The sequence below is a fragment of the Anguilla rostrata genome, chromosome 2, assembly GCF_018555375.3.
Source record: "Anguilla rostrata isolate EN2019 chromosome 2, ASM1855537v3, whole genome shotgun sequence".
Classification (NCBI taxonomy): Eukaryota; Metazoa; Chordata; class Actinopteri; order Anguilliformes; family Anguillidae; genus Anguilla; species Anguilla rostrata.
This window is the reverse complement of record NC_057934.1, coordinates 8,750,644-8,767,611: the sequence shown is the minus strand read 5'-3', so window position 1 is coordinate 8,767,611 and position 16,968 is coordinate 8,750,644. Positions and strand designations below refer to the sequence as shown.

At 41.9% G+C, this 16,968-nt stretch overlaps 1 protein-coding gene across 9 annotated transcripts in view; it reads left to right on the top strand.

Annotated features, from left to right (window-relative positions):
• Positions 1–13,336, top strand: part of LOC135245094 (sodium/calcium exchanger 1-like) — a 144,479-nt gene extending 131,143 nt beyond the window's left edge. For all 9 annotated transcript variants that reach the window (XM_064317928.1, XM_064317984.1, XM_064317966.1 and 6 more), the window contains 2 exons: positions 4,146–4,421; positions 8,716–13,336. In XM_064317928.1, coding sequence (XP_064173998.1) covers positions 4,146–4,421; positions 8,716–9,092 — 653 coding nt within the window. In that variant the 3' untranslated portion in view covers positions 9,093–13,336. The remainder of the gene's footprint in view (positions 1–4,145; positions 4,422–8,715) is intronic.
• Positions 13,337–16,968: the final 3,632 nt, after the last annotated feature.

The window sequence follows — 16,968 nt, the reverse complement described above, 5'->3', positions numbered from 1 at the left end:
GCGTACAGAAAGATTAACCTGGGAGTGTAGCGGGCGTAGCTCGGCTAGTTCGCTAGTTAGCACAGGGAGGTGCAGTAAAGCTGAGGCCTTGTAGCAGGTTACCGTGGCAACACTCTCTAGTGTCACAGCCCTCAGGTTCAAAATAACGCCGTTGCCCTTAGCTAGGGGCAGTTGTGGGAGGCGAGAGCGATGCCAGGTGCCAGGTGTGTGTGGTTTTAGCCTTAGTCTTAGGAACCTTTGGGCGAGTGAGAGGCAAGGGTTCAAATCCCACCTCAACTGTGTGCTTCTTACTTGTAATAGTGTGTGTAAATATGTGTGTGTCTCTCTCACTCAGGCAGTGTTCACTAAATAAATGTCAAGCCCTGGGTTTTACGTTCATAGCCATGCCTTTTGTAACAGGGGCTTCTTCAAGCAAACGCTCACCGATGTGTTTGGATGACAGCTCGGTGTATAGTATAAATCAGAATCTGCTGGCATGATTCCCACTGTCCTTCCCAAAGTGTCCTTGAGCAGAGGTACTTAGCCTGAATTGCTCAGTTAAAATAACCTGCTCCGTAAATGGATCTTATGTTTTAAAAAATGGAAGCTGCATAAGCATCTCTGAATGATAGCATCTGCTAAATGTAATGGTTCAAGTGGTAGCTACCTGGGCCATGGTGTTGTTCATTTAAATGCTGCAGAGCTTGGCTTTGAGGTGTCTTCTTAACAAGCATAACATGTGACACAAGTCTGCACCCCAGGAAGGCATCATGTGACCTGCTGCTCATCCATTTAAGGGGAGGGCGAGAAATTTGGACGTTTTGAACTCAAGCAGTGTGAAGATGGATCAGATTCCTCTGTTCTTTGATGTTCCTCTTTGATGTTAAGTACTATAAGAGCTAAGAACCTCTTCCCTGGTCTTTTTAAAGTCAGTGTTCATTTCATGATGGGGTGTGAAAGCTTGAAGCCTTCATCGGGCACAGGAGACGAGGCGTCGGAGTTAAATTACCATCGAGTGGCGCAGAGCAGGCACTGGTCCGGAATTGATTGTGGAGGAGTGTTAGAGTAGGTGTCGCGGTAACCACGGCAATGGTCCACCTCAGCCGGGGTCAGTCTGAAGAGCAGAATCTACTCAGCCGCTGCACATTCAGTATAAGCTTCGCCTCTTTTGTGCGCTGATGGGAAAGCTCAGCGACGTAGGCAGCTACGATGGCTGAGAGGTCTATTGGGTAGGCGGTTGCTTTTGGCTAACCAGCTTTTTAATCACACAAATGTCATTTAAATGTCAAAATATTTCAGGAAAAAACATTGTTGTTATGCTCTCTCTGTCTTGCTCTCACTGTCTTTCTCTCTGTTTCACATGGTTTCTTTCTCTGTTTCAATTTGAATAGTCAGGGTTCTTTGTTTTGGTGCAGAGCAGCAACATTAGTGGTGCATTGGCAATCCATGCTTCTGTGGTCAGGACTAGTGTAGGCTTGTGTCTGTAATCGGGTCTAATGCAGGTTTGTGTCTGTGGTCAGGACTAGTGTAGGCTTGTGTCTGTAATTGGGTCTAATGCAGGTTTGTGTCTGTAGTCAGGACTAGTGTAGGCTTGTGTCTGTAATCAGGTATAATGCAGGTTTGTGTCTGTAGTCAGGATTAATGCATGCTTGTGTCTGTAATCAGGTATAATGCAGGCTTGTGTCTGTAGTCAGGACTAATGCATGCTTGTGTCTGTAATCAGGACTAATGCAGGCTTGTGTCTGTAATCAGGACTAATGCAGGCTTGTGTTAGGACTAATGCATGCTTGTCTGTAATCAGGACTAATGCAGGCTTGTGTCTGTAATCAGGACTAATGCAGGCTTGTGTCTGTAATCAGGACTAATGCAGGCTTGTGTCTGTAATCAGGACTAATGCAGGCTTGTGTCTTTAATCAGGCTTACTGCAGGCATGTGTCTGTAGTCAGGCTTACTGCAGGCTTGTGTCAGGACTAATGCATGCTTGTATGTAATCAGGACTAATGCAGGCTTGTGTCTGTAGTCAGGCTTACTGCAGGCTTGTGTATTTAATCAGGCTTACTGCAGCTCTGTAGTTTCAGGCACCGATGTTGGGGTATTGGCTTAGATCCCCATAACCCAGCCCCCTCCTGCTCTGGCCCTTTGTTGTCTTGTACAGAAAGATGTCTCTCACCATCATCAAAACTATTTGTGATTAAGGTTTTACCCATGAGGAAGCCTATAAAAATGTGCTGTGCCATAAATCCTAGTGTTAAATCACCACTAACTGTTAGTATGAGCCCAACAGGGACAGTGTGTATTCTGTCTGAGTTAAAAGTGCTCTACTAGAGTTGATTTTACACTGAAAGTTCTGCGTGGAGGCTGAAATGTAAGTGGTGATCAGAGATGGGCCGGGACCTGTGTTGTTATTCTCCCCTCTCCAGAAGTGGCTGGTTTTATGTCCCAAGTGCAGTCGTCGTGACTGAACTCTGCTGCCCCCTGGGGGTGATGAATCATCTGCGCCGCAAGGCCGTCACCTGCTGCCTCTGCCAATCCGCACCTTTGAGATTTCACTAATTTAAGCTGACATGGACATATTATTATTATTATTATTATTATTATTATTATTCAGTGCATCCATCTTGCTTTGTAATGAGCCTACATTAGGGTTTTCCGCCTCATATCCTGCAGGGTTGTGCGTGCCCAGATTTTTGCTGCAGCCACTGCTTAATGAACTCGGTCTTTCGCTATTTTCTTTGCCACAGTTCTGTAAATGATTCATTACAGCTTTATGCTCAGTAAATGTACTACAGTCGTGGGTTTTGGGGGGAGGGGCTGAAATGCATGAGATTTTTCGCCCAGGCACACGAGACTGAGATTGGTCCACGTCTGATTTGGGGGGACCTCTATATCTGACCTCTACGCGACCCCAACCATTTTTAGAAACGGAACGGCGATCCGTCAAAGGGTTAATCCCGCAGCGTTGGCCCTTAACGCTAATGGGTAGAGGGCAGGTCGGGGTTAGCGCAGCGCGGACGTATTACGCTGAACAAGGCCCCTGAGAAAGTCCGCGGGGTGGCCGAGACTGTGCCTGCAGGAAAGCGGTTCTTTTGAGCGGGATAATGGACGTGGCTCTTCGGCGCGAGGCCCAAACGAGGCATCACGAGGCGGCTCTGGCAGCCGGTAATGGAGCGCTTTGCTGCGGCGGCTTCCTGAGCATCGTCTTGCTCAGAAAATAGCCGTTCGGCACAGCTGCGTGTTTTTGTTTGTTTGATTTACGGGACGGCTCATTCAGTCGGGCTTCTGGGGGAGCCGGGGGACTCGGGCGCGTTCGTCCGATACCCCTCTTTGAAGGCCTGCTGTTGTGACCGAGTTTTAACAGCAGTCGGTTCGTCTTTCTTTCAACAATCAATTTGTAAATTTGTGTAAATTTGCCCAAATGGGCGCGAGGGGAAGTTTTATTCATCTGAGAAGTCTGCTTGGCTGCTCACAAAAGCTTCTTTTCTTCTGTTTTTTTCCTTTGAAAGGAAGCAGCCGTATGAAATAAAATGGGACAAATCCCACAGTGCTCCTGGCAGTACGACAACGCCGGCTGTAATTATTGCCTGGAAAGCAGGCCATTCCAGGTGAAATTCTCCCACTGTGTACACCTGCAGTAAACCCAGTGCCAGTCAAACAACGGTGCATCTGAATCATGTAGAAAATCACTGTGATTGTTTGAAAGTTTTTTTGTTGTGCATATGCTTATTGTCTGCTGAGATCAGAAGCCATGCTGAATGCTGGAATACTCCTTGAAGGTGCTGTAGGGGGGTCCGTGGCCAGACCTGATAAGCAATGAGTATGCGTAGATTTGGGGAAATATTTCAAAATATAAAACATTTTTTTTTTAAATATAACTTTTTTTTTTTTTTTTTTTGTACCAAGTCACCGGCATAGTGGGAGTGGAATGCGCCAGAAAGCCCGGCGGGTGTTTCTGCTGTGCGTTTGTATTTCTGTAGGTTTGTTCTCTGAGCTCATGCCGTAGGTCTTTCTGCTAACAGCTCATTTTCTACATGGTTGATATTTTTCCCGTTCTTCTCCTCTCCTCTCCTCCCCTCTCCGATCTGAACCATGTCTGCCGTCGTTTCCCGAATTCTTAACGGCCGGCTTTATCCTCTCTTCATTCCGCTCCGGTTTTTTCCCCCCCGCAGGGGAGGACGACGACGACGACGACTGCGGCGAGGAGAAGCTGCCGTCGTGCTTCGACTACGTCATGCACTTCCTGACGGTGTTCTGGAAGGTGCTGTTCGCCTTCGTGCCGCCCACCGACTACTGGAACGGCTGGGCCTGCTTCGTGGTGTCCATCAGCATGATCGGCCTGCTCACCGCCTTCATCGGCGACCTGGCGTCCCACTTCGGCTGCACCATCGGCCTCAAGGACTCCGTCACCGCCGTGGTGTTCGTCGCCCTCGGGACCTCCGTGCCGGGTACGGCTCCCGAAAATAATAATGATGATCATCACAATAATAATAATCATAATCATAATCACCATCGCCATCGCACCATAATACCTGTAATACCACCATCACCTCATAAAAATACCGCTTTATTATTATTATTAGTGTTAGTGTTGTTGTTGTTGTTGTTGTTATTATTATTTGTTGTAGTGCTTGCTGTTTTTGTAGGCATATTAGTATTTACAATACTAATAACAATAAGAAGCATCACCACACTATAATAATATTATTTTCTTTGCATTCTTCTTGGTGTGAAAAGCACTTTACATTTGATATTTAAAACAGTGAGATAGTGCAGTAAACAGTAAAATAAAAATATTTGTACGCAGCAGAGTCTATATGCATACAGTACATAGAAATGGTGATAAACAGGAATGAGAACTAAGCCAATTATAATTTAAAAAAACAATATTAAAGGAACATATCAGTGGCAAAAATGCTGAAAGTCTATTAAAATAAACTTAAAACTGGAAAAGGGAGAAAAAACTGCATTGTGGAGAATGTTGTTTGCGCTAATGTTTTCTATTAAAGAAGTAAGCCACAAGCGGAATAAATTTATATTTGATACCCGTTATCTTGTCCTTGAAACTTCAATCATGAAAGTCATGGATGTTAGGCTGCTCCCAGAGTAACAAGTTTGTTGATTTGCAGTTCTAATTAAGTTCGAGTTTAATCTAATTCCTAATTGCGTGTTTTGATTGGAGGTGTGTGTTCACGCTGGTAAACCAAAAAAAGCATGACAACCAGTTTTCTCCAGCATGAGAAAGCAAATTTGCTCGACTCAGTGATCGATATAAGCGGCTCCTGCGTTGTAGTCATTATGGCAAATGAGATCAATTCCGCTGCATCACCAAAACTCAAATTAAACTCGTTTAATATAGAGGTGCGCGCCATTAATTAAATGAAACACCCGTGAAAAGAATTGAAGAGAGCATTTCAGGATACGCTATCGGCTTTATAGTTTCCGCACAGCCATTGTGAGATGTGGTCGCCCGTGGTGCTAAATCTCCGCAGGATCTCCGCGTTTCTCCATCTAAAAAAAAAAGGAAAGTAAAAAAGAGTAAATGTTTGTTGTAAAAATAAACCCAATAATGACGGCAAACGACACGTTCTATTTGCAGACCTCGTTGGGGGACTGTAAGGTTAATTAACGGTGCCCAACGGGCACGCTCGCGCACACAGAGTGTATCCGGGTGAAATAACACCAAGAAAACTGTCAGGCTGCCCTTTCCCATTTGCCGAAAAGCAATCAGACAGAAGCTCAGACTTTGATAATACCGACCGTGCGAAGCGCAAATCCTTCTTCTCACATATCCGATGTGTGTCTGATCTTTTCCTGAAAAACAGCAAATGACCTCATTGAATTGGATTTTTTCCCAGTTCCAGTATGGATCACATTTGCATGCAGGCCCTAACTCTGACACGTGGGATAGTGCCTTGTGCCTGACTGGTCAAATTGTGTTTGTCCTTTCAAGTGCTTTTTTATCCACATTCCCCATGTGACAACTTCACTTTATTTTATGACAGAAATAATAAACATATTGCTTGAGCACAAATCCGATCGGGCACAAATCCGATCAAGCCACATGTAAAATTATTTTGTGGACAGTCACTCCATAAAGATGAGATTTGAAAAACAAGTGGTAAGGCCTGCTGACAAAACACAGCCTAAAAAGGAAGGACTTCGGGGATGGAATTCAGGTTTAAAACAGGTTTTTTTTTTTTCAAAATGTTTTGCCTTGAATTCTATGTTCAGTTTGCCACGTTCCATAATAATCTTTGAGGTGTGTCTGCTTCTGTGTGGCGGGTCTGATAGAGATGTAAATAAGTTATGAGTGACATATTTAAGAATCGGTGTCACACTGGACGCGGTGGCCTTATCAGCAGTCATAGTAACAGCGCTTTTGTGCTGGGTTGCAAAGATTGGAATATTTTCCATCTCTTCTGAACAATCCCAATGAGAACTTCCTAGATGTACCTCTTTCAAACGTGTAATGTCACGATAACTCAGCTGGCACAGCTCTGTCAGAATGACTCCTTTTTCATACATTTTTTATTTCGGTTACGTGACCCACCCATCCCCCCACCCCCACCCCTGTTTGTCTAATGTTTTTTTAATGGCTTGTGAAATAATTGGAAGAGAAACGATTGTTATGTGCCCAGATCTCGCAGGGCTGTGCTGTGGTTTTAACTGCTCGTTTCGGCTCGTTAAACATCGTTTGTTACCCAAGGCGTCTCTCGCTGGAGATTGTGTTCTCTGTCATTACCGAGTCTGTTAATTATGCCGACGGTCGATTTAGCAGGTAGCCTGCTCCCGAGCCAGGGCTAATGGGCATTAGGAATGGCTTTCGCTGCTCCGGAGGACGGTTCCTAGGGCGTTCGCTTGTTGGTAACCGCACGCAAACAGTGGCGGTCTCAATCGCCTTGGCGACGCGAGGCGCACGTACTGAGCGGAGAGAGTCACTGGAGCAGAGCGAAAGTTAGGAGGTGGGGGATGGTTAATCTGCATCAACCCAAAATCTGGCGTGGCTACTGTGTGTCGCCAGGCGCTAACGTGTTGGAGGCAGGGGCCCAGGATTTCCCTCCTAGCGTGCGCCAGCGGAAGTAACGATTTTTTGACGCTCGGTCCAGTTCTACTTCCAACGCATACACACAGGCATGCACACACGCACACAGATCACCTGAGTAAGAAAGCATTTGTGGAGGGGGATTAGGGGCCCAAAGGCTTGTACTGTATTGCACTTTAATGTGTGCAGTGCTGCCATACAATATTTAGAGCTCGGAGGAAAATGACCCAGTCTGAACCTCACAGTTACTACAGACCTCTCCCCCTTCAATATACATCAGGCATCTCCAACTCCAGGCCTGGGGCTCCACGGTTTCAGCTGGTTTTGGTCAGTTTCTGGGAAAACATTTTTATTTAATGGCATACTATGCAGGAGTCATTTGTTAATTCATTCATTCATTCCTTTGGCACAATGCAATTTAACACTGTTACAAGTTAAAAGAAGACACCGGTCTGCTGCATTTAAGATTTGTGTCCAAGACTGATTTTCAACCCTTCTCCCCAGTTTTTGTTTCTAAATGCTTTGTGGGAGTGTCATGGGGTGGGAATGTTTGCTCTGCTGGGCTGGTGGTTGTTTAATGTGTTGCAATCCGGCTAAAGTATATAATTGGCCGCAGTATAATTTACGTGTTGTGCTTGATTGCCATTGTTTGCCTAATGAACATAATTTTCAGTCATAGTTATACTGCTGATAAATGACCTAATTCAGTATAGTGCAATGAACCAACAGAAATACAAGTGGAAAGTGCCTCTGCCCGTTGAGCTTTAATGACGACATTGCTCTGCCACCGCTGTGACATCATCCCTTTGCCACCTTAGTGACGTCATCGCTCTGCCACCTTTGTGATGTCATCACTCTGCCACCTTTGTGGTGGAATGCTTTGTATTTGTTGGGATAATACGTGATGGATTTCTCATTGAGATAATGACCACACCGCTAACACTGATGGATAGCAGGCCTAATGGTGTAATGGGAAATAAACTGTCTGTGAAAATGCTTGCAGAAACGACAAATTACACAGATTGTTTGTTGACCTTGACCCTGTCTGTGTTCTATCAAGATTAAACCTCATAATTCCTCATTTTTTATTGCATAAGCAAACATAAGGATAATTAATTTTTTGTACATATTTTTCTGTGCATTCAGTAAATGAAAGAATCTTTATTTGAATAGAAATGTATCTTTTTTCACCTGCTGACTGATGGCTTAAAGGACCAAAACATTGCAAAACATTGCAAATGTTTATAAACTGATATGGTGAATAGAGTGACTGTCAGACCCTGTGCAATCACTTTTTAAATCACAGCTATAAGCAGTCATATCCTCTGCTCTATTCAGCTGTTCAGTTGCTTGTAAGATGTCACTCATTCAAGTGAAAACGTTTTTTTCTCCCAACATTTGCAAAGCACAGGATGGCATCACTGAAAGCTACTGCTCTGGCTGACCATACCAGTGGATTTTCCACAGTTCATAGCAAATTATCATTAATAAAGGTTCTGCACAGTGTAAAGCCTCTATTTCCAGGTTCCTTGTTTTCGGCACGTTCACCACCATCACGTCGCATCTCCTGACCATGCCAGAGGAGTTTCCACATTACCCCATGGACTTCCTCTACCAGGGCACTTCTACGCAGTTTTTAAAAATGTTGACTGTTACCCGGTCCCTCCCCCTGTGTCATTTTCTCCCGTTCGTTTCAGACACATTCGCCAGCAAGGTGGCGGCCATCCAGGACCAGTACGCCGACGCCTCCATCGGCAACGTGACGGGCAGCAACGCGGTCAACGTGTTCCTGGGCATCGGCGTGGCCTGGTCCATCGCCGCCATCTACCACCAGTACCACGGCAGGCCCTTCCGGGTGGACCCCGGCACGCTGGCCTTCTCCGTCACCCTCTTCACCATCTTCGCCTTCATCTGCGTCGGGGTGCTCATGTACCGCCGGCGCCCCGAAATCGGCGGGGAGCTGGGGGGGCCTCGGACTCCCAAGATCCTGACCACCGCGCTCTTCGTCAGCCTGTGGCTGATGTACATTCTCTTCTCCTCCCTGGAGGCTTACTGCCACATCAAGGGCTTCTGAGCGAACAGCGGGAGGCGTCAGAAAAACGAGGAGGCGGACGACGAACACCAGGGGGCGCCGAAAACGAGATGATGATGATGACGACAAAAATAATAATTGCGGTGATGTTGAAAACAAATAATGCGTAAATGATAATAGTAATAATATTAATAACGGTAAATCTGAGAGGAAAAAAAGGAAGGGAAAAGGGAAGCCTCAGCAATTAAATGTTTTGAAGTCACGTTTTGTAGATTTAAATTTCTTCCCATCAATCCCTGCTCAACATCAAGCCAACCCCATCCCCCTCCCATCCCTGTGTCCCATCTTGTTTTTTTTTTTTTGTTTTTTTTGTTTTTTAAGAATGGATGGAATATTGGAGTTAAGAGGAAGCACTCTGCCAACTGTGTTCAGAGTGAAGCATTATGGGTGGCATATTAAATGGACATTTACAAGCAGTGTGCAGTAATGTCTGGGATTCTCTGAAGCCTCAAAATAGCGTTTTATATTTTCCAATTTTTATTTTTGAGTTGCTAAGTTGCTGTTTGTTCACGAAAGACTTAACCACTGGACTGATCTTCTAACCGTGTAGATATTTGATTTTTTTTTATTTTTTTTTTTTAAAGAAAATGATATTTATGCCGCATCAGTTCTTTGATTCCACTACTGCAATTATACGCAGTGGAACGATCAATAGATGTTAAGTTCTATATCAACGAGTGATGTGGCACAGCAAGTTTTGGGCTATGGGTGGTTGCGCTTTCAATGGACGAAAATGTGTACAGTTGAAATTGCTGCTAATATCTTGTTAGACCTGTAATTTCATAAGGTTTCTTCGTAACTAAATGGTGTTACATTAGATGTGCTGATGTCAGATCAGAAATGTTCACACAAAGCTTCTTGGCCTGTTGGTGCAACTAAAAATGGGTGTTTTAGTAAGAGAGTCCCATGTGCAGTGAAAGGAATATGAGAAGCTCTCAAATTAAAGCTGTATGTTGAATTTAATTGTTTTTTATAACAAAGAAGTCAGAAGTTCTTTGAAATTGGACACATGAGTTGTCTTGTATTGGATGGTTGCTACGTATGGAATATTACTGTATTACATTTTTATTATTTTATTTTTTGGTTGTGAAGGATATGAAATATTATAAAGCCACAGGACAGGTGTATGTTTTTTTTGACCCATGTACGAGATGGAGGCCATGTATTTGTTTTTTCTGTGGAGAATTGGGGAAAAATACCCAAAGATAGCTAAATGGAACTGGGATTTTAATATGCCCATTGTTGCTTTTTAATTAAATGTGTGAAACTATAAGCAAACAATTTTCTGAATGTAAAGGCTTTGCTAAAATTGTATGTAGGTGAAAAAATGCACAAAATTCTCCAGGTTTCTCTCTCTCAGTCTTTCTCTCTCTCTCCCCCTCCCACTCTATATCCCTCTCCCCCTTTCTCTCACTCTCTCTATGCTCTTTCTCTTTATCTTGTCTCATCTTGCCACTCCCCTTTGCCCTGCCATAGAGAGGATTGGTAAAGAAATCACATGGTTGGATGCACTACCATTCTAAACCAGAGGGGGTGCCAGAGGTGCCAGAGCTTGATTGAAACCTGCCTTGAGAGACACTTCATTTTCTTGGCCCATTTAAACATTACCAACCCTGAAGCCCCTTTATTGGCCTTAGTTAGGCACTCTCAAACCTTTGTGCACAGATTGGTGTTTCAGTGTATTTGCGGTGACCTATATTTAGATGTTGTACTGTTTTGTTTACCACAACATAAACTGCCATTTATAAGCTGAAAAGCACCATGGTTTATTTTAAACCACTCTTGTGTATCGTAGTGGAGTAGATATAAGATATTGGGGCCAGTTTGCCACAGGTTAGGTCCATTGCCTGGGTTGGTACGGCAAACTTGATTGGTCAAAAGCTCTTTTTGATTACCGACCAGGTACACTTTAGTGATTTTTTAAAACCAATTTAGTTCTAGGAATAAATGCAATCCTACATTTGTAAAACGGTGAAACAGATTCTTAGAGTGGCTGTTTCCGCTGGTAACCCAGTTTTGGAATCCAGTGATATTTTTTTCTTCTTGTCACTCTAGAATTTTAGTCTGACTTTCTGGGGATAGTTATTAAGTAGTGTAAAAATAATGGCCTAAATATTTCACCTTTTGTGCAATTTGCTACATTTTGCTTAAGGTCATATTTGTAAGAGAATACCTAGTGATGCTGGGTCAGCTAGGCTTTTCCCCCTTTTTTAAGATTTTACTTTAAAATTTTTTTTGTTTTTACTCTTCAAAGTTTTTATTAATACCAAAATGATTAATCTGTCTGCTGTATGGATCCTTGATGCGCTTTTTTTCCCTGAATGGAAGCTTTCGTCAAGTATTTATATGAAATCTGTGATCTTTTCCTGAAACTTTAAACCTTTTCTTCCTCTTTAAAAAACATTTTAGAATATGAAAAGCTATGATCGGGAATTTTAAGGGCCAGTAAGGCTGTTGCAGGGGTGTGTAGTTGTAAACTGCTGAATTTAATTATTTTATTTGGTTTTTCTCTCGTTATGGGAGCGCAAGGCCTCTCTCCGAAGGCCAAGTCGAGCGCTCTGAAAAATACGTTGAAGCAACGTTGGACGCAGACGTTGTTCTTGAGAATCGCTTCTTGAGGAAACTCAATCGCTGGTTATCGCTCGTTCCTACGAAAGAAAAGACTCATCTCGGGCGATCAGCGATCTTCTTTGACTGTTAACAATTTTGACAATGAAAGACAAGAAGGGTCAAAGACTTCTACGCCTCTACCCTTGTTCCTATTTAACGAAGACGCTGAAAAGAGAAAAAAAAAAAAAATACTCAAAAGGTATGAAGTACAGCCATATATTCTGTGTCCTGTCGCAGTGATGGTGTTACGAGGACTTGTGTCTACTCAGCCTTGTGTTGCCGTGGTGTTCCTGCACGTCATTGGTGCAGCGTTTCTCCGTATCCCTCCCTAGCCCCGCCCACTATGTCCATATTTGAGAATGTTACCGTAGTACTTGTAGACAATGTGCATGGATGAAAACATCTGTAAATAGTAAGTATCCCATTCGTAAAAGGGAGGTTTTGAAGTTTGAATGTTGTGTTGATGTGGATTTTAAGTCTATTTTAACTTTTTTTTGTTGCACCTGTGTTTATTTGAAAGAGGTTAAATCCTCTTTTTTTACTTGCACATTTTGATGCTTTTAAAAAAAAAGGCAATATCTGATGCTCTTGTGAAAAGAGGGTAAATTAGCAGGAAGGATGTACTTACGGGAATCGGGGGTGCATGGTCACTTGTACAATAAAAATAATAAGAACATATTGTGCTTGAAGGAGTTAGTTGTACTTGACGGTATAAGAGAATTATGTAAATCAAATGATATTTTGTAGCTGAAGAGTTAGTCTGTAAATAGTGTACAGTGCTGCCTGACTGCGGCTGCTCGGCGGTTGGTGTTATTAATGAAGAGATATTTATTATCAGACCCTCTTTTGTGATCCAAGATGAACAAATATTGCCTTTTTGTGGGAATTATGACATTTTATTTTATTTTGAATCTCCTTAGTACTTTGCGCTGAGCGGTGCCTGTTTCATATATTTGGGTGTTTCTTTTTTCTCTCCGTAATGGGATGGGGATGGGGGTGGGGGGTGGGGGGGGGGGGGGACTTTTTGAAATACAATAAAAACTATATGCCTGGAGACATCCAGAAAAAAAGGAATATGAACAGTAACAGGGCCTACTTTAGTTCTGATATTATTTCAGCACCCGACACTACTGGTACGCAAAGCCTGAGACCTTAATAATATGGACAGGCAGTTGTTGAAGCCAGCTTCTTTTTTTTTTTTTTTGTGACACAATATTATCTTTAGCCTTTTTCATAGCTGATTGAAGCCACACGAGTGTTAACTCCTTATAATATTGTGCCATTGGCGATTATGACCTTCCCAACATGGCGGGTCTCTGACGCTGGTCCCAATGTACCTGCAGTCCCTGTTTCTGAAAGACCGGCTAAACACACAGACATGTGTCTCAGTGCTCAGATGGGCTTTTGTTTGTCCGGGTAACGATGTTTCTGTCTTTAGTTACTTTGCAGGGTTTGGTTGGGATTTTTTTTTTTTTTTTTTTTTAAATATCATAAGTTTTCTTATTTTGTCTTTTTCTTTGTGTTGCACATGAAATATGAAGGAAGTACACAAACTGTGATCGTTATACGTGGTACACTTCATGAAAAATAAAGTTTGGGATACCCTGTTTCAAAGAGAGTTGAGTAGAATAATGTTTGTGCTGAAATTATGTGCTGACTTGATTGCATTGAGAAGAAATGTAATCTCTTAAGGGGAACGGCTGATTGGCTGCAGGAGGCTTCATTGGACAAATGGCAGTACAGCTCTTTATTGAATTGCCAGTTTAATCTTTTGCATGTTTCTCTGTCAGTGAATGACAAGTAGTTCAAATTTTAGACATTAATTTCAGCTGTGCACTGCATAATATTTTATTTACTGTTATACACTTTTCCTTCTTCCTCTAATAATAATAATAATAATTTCCAGACAGCAAGTAACTTGAATGTAATAAGTAATAATATAACTAAAGATTGACAACCCCTAATATAAGTTTAGTGTGGCACTGCCGCTGGAAAAAAAATAATGGGTAAGGAGTTGGTCTTGTAACCTAAAAGGTCACAGGTTAGATTCCCTGGTAGGAGACTGCCATTGTACCCCTGAGCAAAGTACTTAACCTGCATTACTTCTGTATATATCTAGCTGCATAAATTGATGCAATGTAGAAAGTTGTGTAAGTCGCTCTGAATAAGAGCATCTGCTAAATGCCTGTAATGTAATGTAATGGTGTTCTACTAAGTACTGGTAGTTACCTAACTATGAAGGTCTCCTCCAAAGCATGCAACATCTACAGAAATCCAGGAGTGTGTGTGTCAGTGCTCGCTTCCTTTGATGCATATGTTGCTAGAGATGCTGCATCTTTTCATTCCGAAAGCAACACGTTTCTCAAGGATAACAGTCAGAACCAGCGAATCAGTAAATATACCTAATCCAGGTAATGAACCCAATTATATTACAATGGAGTTCGGGATATCAGAAGAACTGAAATTCAAAATTGTAAATCTCAACTGTGAGACACGTCTCTGCACTGGAAGGCACCGCCTCAAACAGATTCAAAGCAGTTGGGGCAGCGAGAGTAGCAGAAGGAAGCTTCGCTGCCCTGGCAAATTGCATTAGAGGTACATTTATTGAAAATGGCTCATTTGCATAATATTGCCGAGCGCAGTGCTTGACATGTAAATTTCAGACTGCTGCAAAAGACACGCGGAAGGTTAATAAGTACTTACCTGAGTAAATTACCACCATCTTTTTTCTTTCTGTCAGAGCTCATGCAGTACTTGATTTAATTATATATATATATATATATATATATATATATATATATATATATATATATATGAAGCATTATTTCATGTTCTAGCTGATTTTTTGGAATAATATGTTCAAGTGCTATATTCAATATTGTGCTTTACTACCATTTCGCCAAAAGTGCGATAATGGTGATTATTATGGTGAGTGCGATTACATTAATGTAAAACTCATATAAAGTGAAATGCATGTACATTTTCCTCTAACATGTCTTGAATGTAATGCCAAGCGTGACCAAGTGATCAGATCTGTCATGAAGAAACATTTTGAAAATATTTCTCTCAAAATCTTTACAGTTTGTAAGTTGAAGTATCTTTCTGCACCTGCAGTACTTTACTGCAATTATTTAGAACATATTGGAAGGAATCCCAAGAGTCTTTCTCTGTGCTCTAACAGCATATTTCAAATTGTATCTCTTGAACCCGGAAAATGTCTTCTCCATCAGCATGAAAAAAGAAAACCAATACAAATATAACAAATGGTACAACCTTAAATGGCAATAATCCATAAAATGTATTGTTTTTCTGTGTATGTTTTTAAAAGTTATTGCAAAATGTAAATCTGAAGCATGTAACATCCTGATCCAAGTCCTTCTTCATCTTGGTGCAATGCCCAGGAGTGGAATGTACTTATGAGACTCTATTGTTTTTTCAGTTTTAATGATTTTCTAGAAAAGTATTGCGCTAATTTTATGAGTTCCAGCTCATATCCTTATTTGAAAATGAAACGAAAGGATTTGGGATTCCAGATATTAATGGACAGCTGCTCATTTTTGTACACCATCACAAATGTTCAAATTAAATCTGTGTTAAGCCAGGTACAAACAAATTAGAAAGTTGTACTAAAGTATTCAAAAAAGTTGTACTATTAATATTAAATGGCTTTTTAGATTGTTTTATTAACTAAAGCCAAGAGAAAGACAAGTGTGAGCGTGATTGTGTGTGTCTGTCTGTCTTTGTATGTGTGTATGTGTCTGTCTTTGTCTGTTTTTGTGTGTGTGTGTGTGTGTGTGTGTGTGTGTATACTTATATATATGTTCTACTTGCAGACTGCTGACTCAGACGACTGCAGCTGTGTGGTGACAGGAAGCATCTCTGACCCAGCTCCCATAATGCACCTGTGACTCATCTCAGCTGAGGCCGCCGTCTCAACATTTCGCCGCGTTCCTAACTGTAGGAGAGCGTCTGTTATTTCGCCATTATTCTCTCCCAATTTGTGTGTGTCTCTGCTCGCCACCGCGATCGCCCTCCCTCATTTCGGGAGGAAACGCGTGCGCTCCCCACCACACACTGAGTCCGAGGAGGACTATTCATGAGCGGCTCGTGCAGATAGACTGCTGACATCCCACTGGCCACAGGGGTCACTGGTGAGTAGGCATCCTGCCAACTGTAATCCTTCCGTTTCCCTTGGCAACTCTACAGCCAATTATGTGCAGCCTTAGGGAGCCTTACTTATCAGTTAATTGCAGATACTGCATTGACGTCTTCCAATTATTTAAAAATGTAAGCAGAAATCTTGCTTTTTCGACCAAAAAACTCATACACATTCCACATGAATATGAATTATTAAATATTATTTATTTAGTTAAATGTTAATTTGTTTAGTGTTACGTTCAATGCTGCAAACTGTTATTTGAGGGAAAGTATATGCTTAGCGCATAGTATTTATATATAATTACATTGTGGAATTTGAATATAAATGGACAGGTTACACAATGCTTATAAGATAATTATGTTTTGTACTTTCAAGAGGCAGTAAAGTGCAGATGGAGTTTAATGATATTTATGAGAGGTTTATGTTTAGTGATGTGGGAAAATAAAATCTTGTTTGGTTCGGCTACTGATGAATATTTCATTCTATGCATTCTGGAACAAGCGAAAAGGTTGGTATTCTGCTAACTGGATTTGAGAAATTGCTGTGAAATCAAGGTCATTACAACAGTGTCCCTTGCAACTGCATATTTAAAGCATCCATTTAACCATCGGGTAAACCATCAAAAGTGAATCACCAGTGTGCTCTATTTCAACATTATGTTGATATTCTGTGCAGGACAGGACAAGGGGGAAGGCTGATTTTACTCACAATAAATTATTATAAATATAAGATTGATTTTGTATGATACATTTTTTGTTATAGCACATCTTTGTGGGTGTCATGAAAGAGCATACAGTGAAAAATAAGTTTCGGTCAGTCATCTCCTTTTGCTAGTCCTCTGACTGGGGACACTGCTTAGAACACTGCAACGCTGTCAGCAGCCCTTAAAGGAACAACTAAATATTTTAAGTTTTGTTTAGCGGCCAGCTAATTAAAACGATTCCCTCGGAGAAAATGCAGACGGGGTTGGATAAACCGGCTGCCCCCGCTCATTTTCAAAGCTGCTAACACAAATAGCCCTTTGTCTTCTGAATACTGACCGTTCCTGGCTGAATATCGAGAAGAACCATTTGTTTAACTGCAGTTCAA